Raw genomic sequence first — 12779 nt, forward strand, 5'->3', positions numbered from 1 at the left:
CGAGAGAATGCTCTAGTAAATTATCGTAGTTGATCGAGAGATAATTGCGGTAACCCATAGCTCATAATCCTCATAGAGTACTACAGCGAGATTATAGCAAAATAGTTAAGAATTAATCTAGCAATTGGGGAAATCAATACCCTAGATCTCTTTACAATTGAATTATCTTTAATTTGGAATATTGTTAGTTTAAGATCATTTTACTTTAGTTAAACAAATCCTAATATTTATTGATAAAAATCTTGCATCCGAAAATTATTTGAGCTTGTACTAGCATCATTAAGAATTGTAATAGATAGGTTAGTTCCCTGAGGATTCGACTCCGGACTTGTAAATCGGATTATATTTTCAACGACCGCTTTGTCTGTTATAAGGTATATTTGGGCGTGATCACCTGGCTGTCCCTTTTAGGGTGTTTTGGTCAACAACCTAGCAGTGCCCAACAACCTAGCCTCTCCTGGCTCAAACCAGCCAACTGAAGAACGGCAACGACACTGCCGTATATATAAGCCTCATAAGTAGTCATCTGAATACTCGATTGGTAGTTGTTATTGTAGGCAAACTCCGCAAGCGGTAAGAACCGATCTCATAAAGAGAGCTCCATGACGTGTTGATGTGATGGGTGGTTATGAGTTTTTGCATGTTTCTTTCATCAATTTGGAAGAAGGTTTTTATTGATAGGAGGTTAGATACCGGTACCAGGTTTACTATTTGAGCAACTATTGTGTCGGGAGCTATTGCTATGTGTATCTCGGTTATGTGGAATATCATGTGATTATACTTGAGATGTGGCTATGGCTTGATGCAGCTTGATTCAGACTTATATAGTATATAAATGCGAGAATTGGGTATTATAATGAATTTCGGAAGTTGGAGATTGGGTTATAACAGTTGTTAGCTAAGGTTAAGGTAAAGATCCCAGGCTAGATTATGTTGTCGGACTTAAATAGGTTGAGATAATGTGGGATCACTCATAGGTATGTGTATGTCAAGTTTATATAACGATTTGATGGCATTGTAATGGCTCTTGGCACGTTCGAGGACGAACATATGTTTAAGTGGATGAGAATGTAACGACCCGACCGATCGTTTTGAGCTTTAGTATTCTATTAGGTTGTTTGAGACTTTGAGTAGCTTCATATTATGTATTATGACTTGCGAGTATGGTTGGTTTCGATTTTTGAGCGGTTCGAGATTGATTTGGAAGAATGATTCTCGTTTTAGAAGCTTTAAGTTGGAAGAGTTGACCAATGTTTGACTTTTGAGTAAACAGACTCAAAATCAGGTTTTGGTTATTCCGATAGGTTTGTATGATAATTTTGGAATTGTAAAGATTCCTAAAATAATTCGACACTATTTGTCGAAAGTTGGCAATTTGAAGAACTTAGGAGTTCATAAATTTGACCAAGAATTGACTTTGATGTTATTGGACTCCAATTATTGTTCCGAGACTTTTAGATAGGTCTATATAGTTTAATTGAACATGTGTGCAAAGTTTGAAAGTAATCCGAATTGTTTATGTATGATTTGGACACTCTTTTAAAAGAATGAAGATTTAACAACTTAAGAGAAATTATATTAGGTTTAAGCCTATATTCTTTGTTGTGATGTTCCCGAGGGTGTTTTGAGGCTTTGGATAAGTTTGGATGATGTATTTGTACTTGTTGGTATGATTGGTTGGGGTCTCAAAGGGTTCGGGTGTATTTTGAATCATTGGTTGAGAAACTAGTTAAGTTAAGGATTTGAAGTTTGACCATAGTCAATATTGGGTCAAGATGACCTCTTTTCGGTGTTTTAAATGCGGAGCAGGTTCGTTGCGTGTTTTATGATTAAAATGCATATATGGTTTGTGTCCTTGAAGTTCCGAGTTTTGGGTGCTAAAACAAAGATTTTCCTATTGTTGGGTTTTTTTCTCCTGGTGTAAGTAATTACAAAAATATCATTTATCTCCCTAAAATTTTCAGATTTCTTTTAAAAATTCAAAACATCATATCTTCCTCATTTTAAGGCAAAATTGGGTGATTCAAGAGGCTATCTTGGGTGTAATATAAGGATCATATTTGGCTTATCAAACGTGAGTTTCGAGATCATCTAGGACCTGATTAAAGCTGGGACAGTTGCTGCATTTTTTTCTTGTATCGAAATTTAGTTACTTTTTCTCACAAGGTCTTGGAGCTCGGTTTTGGGTGATTTGGAGGGTATTTTTACTACTTGGATTGGGTAAGTATTTTTAATTCGAATTTATTATTATTTCATGATTTTTGCCTCAATTTTAGAGTTTGATTAATGATTTCAATTGGAGAAATTAGGGATTTTAGTAAAACTTTTTAAAACATAAACTGATGGTTTGAAGGTCGATTTGAGGTCTAAATTGAATGATTTTGGTATGGTTGGAATCATATCGGAACGAGTGTTCGAAATTTGTGAGTTTTGTCGAGTTCCAAGGTGCGGACCTGAGGTTGACTTTTTTGGTTGACTTTTTGATATTCATTAAAGATTGAAGCTTTATTATCCAAAATTGTTTCCTATTACTTTTATTTATGATATTAAGTTATTTTAGCTATATTCAAGCCGTCCAGAGGTTGTTTCACATGGGAAGAGCTTCTTAGAATACTGATTTAACTTCTTTGAGGTAAGTATCTTGCCTAACTTTGTGAGGGGAAACTACCCCTTAGTATTGGGTTTGATTGTACTATTTGAATTATGTGGAAAGCATATGCATGAGGTGACGAGTGTGTACACGGGCTTATATGTGAATAATTTACTGGTTTGGACTCTTATGTTACTTGTAAGCATTTAATTGAAGTTGTTATTATTTGTTCTATCTTTTATTGTCAAGTTTACTCATACATGCTTTAATTGAAGTTGTTAATACAAGTCCTTATTTCCATTGTCAAGGTTTCCTTTATATGCATTTGTTTGTAGTTATTGCTACATGCTATTCTTTCAATTGTTGATCTATTCTCATGCATTTAGTTGTAGTTGTTGTTATCTCTTTCATTGTTAAGTTCATGTTATGTACCTTAATCGGAAGTTGTCATTTCATGGGAATACCTTCATTGTTGAGTTATTGAGGTTATAGTTATGAAAGCTATTAATACTTTATGGTTGAAGTTGTTGATTATTGGAATATCTTTCCTTGTTGAGTTGCTTCTAATTTATTTTATATGAGATTCTTGTACATATTGTGGTTGAGCCGTGGGCTATGTGTTGTAGTAATATCGGTATTGTTGATTTTGAAAATATTGTGGCATATGGGCACGTGTGATGCGAGTTGATTATTGTGATGTGATATTGATGCGCATGCGGTGGTATAAGGATAGGGGTTGATGTGCATGCGATGACATAATGTGGGATTTATATGTGTGAGCACGTGATTTTTGCCTCACACAAATTATTCCAAAAGAATTCCCAAAATTAGATTTTTTTTAATTATGTGTTATTCTAGGAATTACTGTGTGATTTTCCTGATTGTTTGCATATTTTGTGTGCATATTTAATTTTATTAATGCATTAAAAAATACAAAAAATATAGCATCTGCATTTAAAATTTGATTTTATATTTTTAGATTAATTAAGTAATTTGCTGTTTTACAAAAATAAAAAATCACAAAAAAACGTATTTGCAATTTTATTGTTTAATTTCGAATTTTTGTAATTTTATTTTAATTTGGTATTTAATTAGGTGTGGTAATTATTATTTAGAGATAATTAAGTTAATTTGGTAGAATAATTTGGTTTAGGGGTTAATTTAGGAATTTAGGCTAGGGAATATGTTCACCTAACTAATTAAGAAGCTTCTAAAGTGATGGGCTTCATAATGCACTAATTGAATAATTTAAAGAAAATGGTTTGAGTGGAATCAAATAATAAAATGGGGAAGGGGCATTTATGAATAGGGTGTGCACTAATCTACTGCCTATTTAGAAAGAGGCTTCTGAAAAAGGAGGGGACTGACAGAAAAATAGAGAGCTTCCTCTTCATATTTTAGAGCAGCGGCGCCTCTCTCTCTCTAACATTAGAGACTGGTCCCCACCTTACTAGAAGCTCTAGCAACGCCGTCCCTAATCCCTTCACCTCCCAACGTCGCCAGCCACCCCACTCGTCCTCCTCCGAGCTTCGTCTCATCATCACTTACACACACAAAAGGGATTGAATCTCGGATTTAGAAACAAAAAAAAAAGAGCTTTCAGAAACTGGAAACAAAAGCTTCAACATAGATTAAGAGGATTTTCGATTTAGCTGAGTTTTTGGACTGCCATGTTTCTTGTTGCTGCCTCGTTCACCACTGCTACAGATATCCATCAGTATTATTAAGACTTTGTTTGGCTATTGAGAACTTTATTTGCTGTTGTTAAGGTACTGTTCCCTCTTAAAAAAATAATAATTCAAGTAAGAAGAAACGAGAGGAGAAGTTCAAAACACAGAAACGAAAAAAAAGGGATGGCTTCTTCTTAACGGTGGGTATACACTCGATATACAGTCAGTATACATTCTATATACACTAGAGATACTCTCGATATACACTGGATATACACGGGCAGCCATTGAAAAATATAAGGTCATGAACCCCACCCCAGACGACCACTATTTCGTCTTCTTCATCCTCACTGCTGGAAACAGATACACACACACATACCAGCACAGCTGAAAACCAAGACAGAATATGAAATATTGATATAAAAAGCAAGTTTCATATTCTGTATTTTGTCCAAAATGGGTGAAAGCTGAGAAGGTGTTCGAAATTTCGGAGCCGTCGTTCGTGTTTCTGATCGCGGTTCGTTGTCCTGGTTTGAAGATCTGTTGGAATCCCTTCATTTCGGATCCGTGAGATCGAAGCAGTGATTGATACGCGCTTGATTTGAAGCTCTGTTTTTCAGTGTAAAAGGAAGAATTCTAAGGTTCATTTCCATCTTTAATCTTTCACTTCCTGATTTTGTCACATATATTTGAATGACAGATTCTTATGTTCTTCATGACTAGTGGTGGTGCTTCGATTCTGTGATAAAGTTTGGCTCATTAACATATGTGATTGTTACTGAAATAACAAATTGGTACTTGGTCTTAATCGAATGAGAAGCTCGAATTTGAAGTTTAACTGGAATTGATTTGAATAGTTGGGTTGCTGGGTAAAATTAAAAGATTGTTGGTCTATTTTGTTCAATCTATACTAGTCCTGTGTGTTGTATATGATAGTCTGACTTCTTGGTTCCTTTCTCTGGTATTAATCATTTGAAGTGGAAATATTTTATATTCCTTGTGCTAACATGAGCTATAGTAAGTTGTTTAGCTCTTTCAGTTTAGGAATCATTAATTGTGTGGAGATTGTATAGTAATTATATTATCTAGGCGTCAGTAGTTAACGGTGAACTAGGAAGAGGAGGGCAGGGGAAGTTTTATGAGTCACTAGATCTCTTTTTTGGAAGATGCTTCTATTTGTTTATTAATAGTATGGTAATTACAAATGATGCAACAGTACATGACATTTGCCTTTCAAGTTTGCTGGATACTTGACCATTTTGTATAAAAAGGAATCTCTTGAGCGTTAAAATAAAATGTTAGTTTAAATGTGGAAAAGTATACAAGGTATTTAAGAAAGGTATTTTAAGTTAGTTTGAAGTAAATTACATTGCTAATTCTTGACCTTCCACACTAATCTCAAGGTAGTTTAGTAAAATGATTATGAACATCCATAGTTTGCTTTAATTGAGTACAATCCTTTGAAATTAGAATCGAGGCGTGTCATTTAGCGAATTTCCATGGCCCCCGCAAAGATAACAACATGTTAGTTGCTTTAGGCGCGTATTTTAATAATCTACTTTCCTAAACTCGGGTGCACATTTATGTGACCCAAATCCAAATCTCAACAATGTTAAAATATGTCAAAAACCATGGGTGCATTTATGTGACGTGGTTCAAGATGTGTTTTAATAATGTTGCAATATTTCTTAAAATTATATAAAAGCGGTAAATAATCTAAAATTGCACTATGGGTTGAAACATGTATTAAAATCAGGTAATATGCCAATTATGATAGTTTAAGCGACCGTGCTAGAACCACGGAATCCAGGGGTGCTTAACACTTTCCCACGGGTTAACAGAATTCCTTACTTAAGAATTTCTGGTTCGCAGACTTCACTTGGAAAGTCGAAATCTTCCTCGATTTGGGATTCAAAATAAGCCGGTGACTTGGGACACCAAATAAACTATCCCAAGTGGCGACTCTGATAAATAAATAATCTCATTTCGGATAATGTCACTTAAAGTGGAAAAACTCCCTTATACAATATCTTTCCGGGGTGGTGTGTAAAAAAAGGAGGTGTGATAATATGCGTGTTGCTAGTAAGGGAATTACTTGAAGCCACACGGTAAGATAAGGGGGCTAAAGCGCGTGCGCTATTTCGGGAAAAACAAAATACACGACTCACGCAGTGATATAAGGAAGATTGTGATTGTGACTTGTGAAATGTGAATATGAGGTGTGGTACCTCAGTGTGAGTCTTGTTGTACATTCTATGTTGAAAAGGCTTGTTGATTTGAACAATTATTGTTTTGCTTTCTCACCTCATTCCTATTCATAATTTTGATTGTGCTTGATTATCTGTTGTTACTCTTGTGTTGGAACGATTGTGATTTCTTAGGTGAGTCATGCATTCTACGTAATTTGTTGTGTTGCTTTAATGTGCCAATATGTGCCTCCATTGCTACTTGGTGAATTGATTAATTGATAACATGCTTTACTATACTTGATTCTCAAAATAAAACTTGTCATCTCACTCGGTGATTTACTATATTTAAATTGTTATCACGCTTTACCTTAAATGATTCTACATTTAATTCGTTATCTTTTTCGATGTTTTACTTTATTTAAAAATGTTGTTTACTTTACCTAATTGATTTCTAAACTAAACTCATTTTTCCCATTTGATACTCTACTTTGTATAAATCGTATTTTATTTTACTTTATTTGACTTACAAAATAAACCCATTATCTCATTTGACGCCTTACTTTATTCAAAAAATTTATTTTGCCTTGTTTTATTTAAATAAATCTTTCGAACATTTTTATTTGTCAATTGACACGGATACAATATACATGGTAGCACGTGGACTTTTCTGTGCGAAGGTGATTGATAATGTCGGCACGATGTGTTATGTGTGTAAGATTCCGGGTTGTGTGGTTTATGATTTGTGATTTCGAGGTATGGTGCCTCGAGATATTGTTGTTGTAAGTCATACATTGGGAAAGATTTGATTACTTGAATTGTAATTTGTTCCTTAATTGATTTCATTCATACCTTATCGGTATTCTGATTATTTTGGTGTTTTCTTACCCGTTTAATTCTTGTTGACATTTGGGTTTCTATTATTCTATTGTTGGTTTTATATTAATAATCTTTGCGTTGATAGCCTTACATTGATGTTCTTTCCATCTTGCACATGTTTTTATGTCTAGTGGGTGTCTTGACCTGGCCTCGTCACCACTCTACCAATGTTAGGCTTGATACTTACTAGGTATCGTTGTGGTGTACTCATGCTATGCTTCTGCACATTTTTGTGCAGATCCAGGTACTTCGGATCGTGTTGGATTTAAGAGTTGTGTCTGCTCAACTGGAGACTTCAAGGTATACCTGCTTGACGCTCGTAGGCCTCAGAGTCACCTCATAATATTATCTTTGCTACTATTCATCTTCGTTCCAAAGCAGTATTGTACTTAGAGACTCTAATGTATCTCACTAGAGCTTATGACTATGTACCACCGGTTCCGGGGATTGTATAACTATTGTTCAGCTTTAGTTACGTTATTTTATTTATCAGTTTAATTTTATATAGCTAAATTGGTTATTTCTGTTAGATCTCTTCATGTATTAGACTTACCTAGTCTTAGATACTAGGTGTCATCACGACATCCTAAGGTGAAAATTTGGGGTCGTGACACTACGGACCTCCAAATCCAAATTTGGACATATGCCTTAGTCCAAAATCACTATACGAAGCTAATGGAACCATCAAAATTCCATTCCGAGGTCGTCTACACAAAAGTCAAACTCCGGTCAATTCTTTCAACTTAAAACTTTTAATCTCGAGACTAAGTGTCCCAAATCATCCCGAAACTTCTCTCAAAACCAATCCAACCACCCCGGCAAGTCAGATACCACAAATGAACATAGAAAAGGCAACAAATAGGGGGAACGGGAGCTACAATACACGAAACGAGCGGCCAGATCATGGGTTAAATTTTTTTAAGATTTTTAACATTGTACCCATTATAATTTTAAAGTTATAGGTTCAAATTTATTATTTATTTCAAAATTTTAATAAATTTTACAGATATTATGGGTTTAATTGAACCCTTACTCATAGTGCAACATTCACCTCTTGCTGGATCTTAAAAAATAGGCCAGGGAATGAAGTAATGGAGTATCGAGGATTGGGGGTTTTAATTGAGACATTTTAGAGATAAACTGATAAAATTATTAGTCAAACTAAAACTGCTTAAAATCTGCCCTAAGATCTAAAGCAAGGACGAGCGTCACTCAGTGGCCACAAAATTTCTGAATCGCCCACTTATTCCACAAAACCATGAATATAACAAGATGAAGCTGCATCCATCCAAATGCAGCAAAAACAATGAGATTTTGGTTTCTGATTTTCATAAAGTAACAAACTCACAAAGCTACATTGACATTGACAACAACAATCCCAATGAGTTCCTATTCATGGGTCAGGGGAGGAAAAGATGTACGCAGCCTTACCCCTACCTTGTAAAGGCAGAGATGTTTCCGATAGACCCTCGACTGAAAAAAGGGATGAAAAGGAGTATTGGCAACAAGTAGGAACAACAAGATAAAAAGGACCAAAGCAGTTAAACTCTAGGTAGTAATAGCAATCTATGAATAAAAAGATATTATACCAACACTACATTGAATTTTGAAAAAATTAATTTCAAGTTTATATAACTCAAATATTCTAAACAAGATATAAAAAAGCATAACCAACTAAGCAAGTGCATTGTAGTCTCCAAAACTTGTATACAATGATAGAAACAAACCTAAGATAATGGAATCCAACTTAAACCTTGTAACCCCTGCTCTTTCTTCTTCCTCTGGCCCTCTCAAACTTCCTTCCCTTGGAACGCACATATGGTTTCGTGTGGCTGTGTGGAACTCCCGGAGCTGGACCAAAGTGCCTCACTGCTTCACGAGCATTCTTAGGGCCTCTGAGAAGAACCTGCAAATATTAACAAGATCTTAGTTGGAGTTCAGACACTTGCGTTGGAAGTGCAACAGATGACATTGAGCAAACACTGTTATGAATGGAACTCCAACCATATAATATGGAAACAAAAGGATTCTTCAGCAAGCATGGCAGAGATCTCGGCTCCCAATTAGCAATTATACATAAGTGAAATCTCCAATGCTAGGTTAAGATAATGAGAGAAATGTACAAACATAACCATTGTTCATTTAACTTATTAAACTCTATATGCCTTGGGGATTTAATTACAATGTTTTTTATAAGGATTAATTACAATGTTTAACCGTTGTTATTACCAAAAAAAACAATTATTGTGTCCATTCATGTAACTAACCCATGCTACCTAATACTCTAAAAATGCCAATATCAGTTTTCCCCTATAGGCAGCTCCCACAGAGTCAAGACACTGCTATTAAAAAATTTCCTAGCAAATGTTCAAACAGGGAATACACATTGTTTTACAAAACAAGAGAAACTCTTTAAGAATTTTTAATTAGCCGAATAATGTGATAGTTAAACCTATAGTTAGAACATTCAGTTTATTCAAATCTAAAATCTACTAAAAGGGAAACTTGAATAACTATAATAAAACAGGTAAACTACCCTGATTCCTGAATACATATATTTTTATCTTTATTTTTGAGAAAACCCCGATTCCTAAATATATAACTTTTAAGTAACACTTTTCCGTTTTTACATGTGAATAATTACATAGCATCTTCTTCCAAGGTTTCAAAAGTTGTGGAAAATTCCTCCACCTATAAGCCAGTCATCTGAAGGAAAGGGAGGATTAGAATAAGAATGTAATATTAATTGAATTAATGTAATCCTATAGTATTCAAGCATAACTCCATGGATTCTTCTGGTAAAAGGCTCAAGCAGATAAAATCTTAGGAATGAAGAGCTCAAGGAAACAAACATGCAAGAGGACAAAGTGGAAGCTCAGGTAGCAAGATGAGGACCATTCAAAGAAAAACTGACAAATAAATACTAAGCATCGACAGTGTCCAATTTCTATCATAAACATGTCAAATCACATTTGAAGAATGCGAAAAAAGAATTCATGCTTTTTTCAATACCAATTCAGGCCTCCAACACCACAACTATATTGCATTCTACTGACTAATTCGAATACAACAATTCAAGATAGTGTTCTTTTATCTCGTAGACTACCATCTCAACTTCTTTCCTACAAAATAAGACTTAATTACTAAAATATGAATTCAAATGGCTGCAGCGACCTATACGCAAAATAAATGGCACCATACAGACCACATCCAAGGTTTCAAAAAATCTTAAGGAACTACCACGTTAAAGGGCAATAAATTAAGCAACAGAGAGGTCAAAGGGTGTGATTCATTACCGTGTTTTGACCAAGTGGAGCTCTAAGAGCCAGCTGATCAAATGTCAAACACTCACCACCAGCTTTCTCAATCCTTGCCCTTGCAGTCTTTGTGAATCTCAAAGCACATACCATCAATGTTGGAACTTCATAGGCCCTAACATCATCGGTAACAGAGCCCACAATCACAGCAATCTTATCCTCCTTAAATAACATTTAAAAAATCAGCTAAATCAAAGAAAGACAAACAAATGAACCTATACATCTGCAATAAAATGCATCCAATAACGGAAAGAGGAAAGATATACCTTTCCTTTGGTATAAGATATCAACCTCGAGAGTGAAAGGGGAGGTTTGTTGGTTTTGCTCATAAAGAGCCGCTTAAGAATCACTGCGTTGAACTTGCTTCCCGTCCTCCGCACCAAAAATCGGTATAGCTGTAAAAATGTCAAACAAAAGACTGCACTAATCAAACATTTGAACTACTGAATAGAGTGCTTGGTATGATAGGAAAATAGTTCACTTTGCAATGTTTGATTACTATAAACTATTTTCACCCAAAAGGGTTAGAATGACTTCCTTCTCTAATGGGCAATACTCATTTTTCATTCTCAAATATCACAACCCTTATTCCATTTTGTTTCAACCAACACGAGACACTATTTTCAATCTTTACCAATACCCTACTTTATATGCACTAAATTTTTATATTATCAATGTAATTTAACTTGTTATAATAGTTTACTTACCATTATTAAAGATTACAAATTAATGCTACTAAATAAAGTTACTTGCAATTTAAACTTTTAAGTGACCTAACCTGATTGTGTCAACATTTTTCACACTGTCAGTTCACAAAAATGTAACTAGGAGGGGCAAACGGGCGGGGCGGGTCGGATATGGTTCGGCCGAAAACGGGTAGTGAAAAAATTGAATCAATTATCCGACCCGACCCATATTTAATACGGATAAAAAACAGGCTAGCCGGCAGATAATAAACCATATTATCCCTGGCTTGTTGCATATAATCACTTTTGGGAGAATTCTTAGTCGAAACCTCTATTTGAGGCTTTATAAATGTAAAAGTTAGACACATTGGTTATTAATTGGTTATCCATTTTCTAAATGGATAATTGGTTCTTATCCATATTTGACCTGTTTTTAAAAAGTTCATTATCCAACCCATTTTCTAGTAGATAATATGAGTGGTTAACTATTTTTTTTAAATTATTTTGTCACCCCTAACTATATAACTCATTCTTCATCTAGTATGATTATTATTATGTCAATTATTTTTATAGCCAAGCAAACACACTAGATCATGATGGTTACAACAATTTTCACAGAAAACAATTTGTATGAAAAACATTTTGCTCCGTACCAAACACATCCTACATGGCAACTGCACTAATACTAGAATAATATATACTAAGAAAAATAAGGAGAGTCGGAGGAAGTTTCACCTTGACGAGGAGTTTCAAGTAAACATCATCAGACTTAGGTGCTGTGCGCTTTGTCTTCTTGTTCTTACCTCCAGCCTTCAGATCGATACCCTGCTCACAACATAATTCACACACATTTTACACATATTTATTATGTTAGAAAGAAAATGGACACCAATGCAGGACAAGGAAGTACCATTGCTTCTATGGGTTGTTTGAGCTGTGATTCTCGGGTTCGGCGCCTCTCACTCAATATTTATGAAATAACGCGCTAGGGTTTTTTGAGGGGATTTTACTACTGGAGCTACGGTGCTGGTGAGGTCTATGACAAATTTATGCACCTTTTGTAGTAATCTATCTATATCTATATTAAAGATAAAGATAAAAGAAATAAATTTTGCATTACGGTCAAATCAAGTGGGAGCTTGAAATAAATTTAGGAGGGGTTAAAAAAAAAAAGTGGGAGCTACTATAACACTTGGAATTTTAGGAAAATAATTGTAATAACATTTAATTTAAATTCGAAGATCAAGTTTTTTAAAATTTAAATATAAAGACAGTAAATAAGATTCTTTTGAATCTAAATAGACAGAGTGAATATATTTCTAAAGATATTGTTGATACTTAATTTTGTCCTTATATTTTATAAAGTATTATGTATACTTTCAAAATATCATTTTGCACTATTACCCAATTTATAAGGATTATATAAGTATTTTCTATAATTTTTAAAGCTC

At 34.5% G+C, this 12779-nt stretch overlaps 1 protein-coding gene across 1 annotated transcript; it reads right to left on the reverse strand.

The window, feature by feature from the left end:
* Nucleotides 1-8924: 8924 nt before the first annotated feature.
* Nucleotides 8925-12381, reverse strand: LOC104232334 (large ribosomal subunit protein eL18y-like). Its single transcript, XM_009785505.2, has 5 exons — nt 12239-12381; nt 12064-12153; nt 10909-11037; nt 10622-10804; nt 8925-9231 (listed from the first exon to the last, which is right to left on the reverse strand). The coding sequence occupies exons 1-5, from the start codon at nt 12239-12241 to the stop codon at nt 9073-9075; spliced, it is 564 nt and encodes a 187-aa protein (XP_009783807.1). The 5' UTR covers nt 12242-12381; the 3' UTR covers nt 8925-9072.
* Nucleotides 12382-12779: the final 398 nt, after the last annotated feature.

Source organism: Nicotiana sylvestris, chromosome 12 (genome assembly GCF_000393655.2).
Source record: "Nicotiana sylvestris chromosome 12, ASM39365v2, whole genome shotgun sequence".
Classification (NCBI taxonomy): Eukaryota; Viridiplantae; Streptophyta; class Magnoliopsida; order Solanales; family Solanaceae; genus Nicotiana; species Nicotiana sylvestris.

Bases quoted from the DNA above. Each gene is read 5' to 3' on its own strand.
- LOC104232334 (XM_009785505.2), bottom strand. The intron at 11,038-12,063 runs GTGAAACTTCCT...ACATTTTTACAG, and splicing joins ACTTGAAACTCCTCGTCAAG to CTATACCGATTTTTGGTGCG. The intron at 9,232-10,621 runs GTAATGAATCAC...TAATATTTGCAG, and splicing joins CTCCACTTGGTCAAAACACG to GTTCTTCTCAGAGGCCCTAA.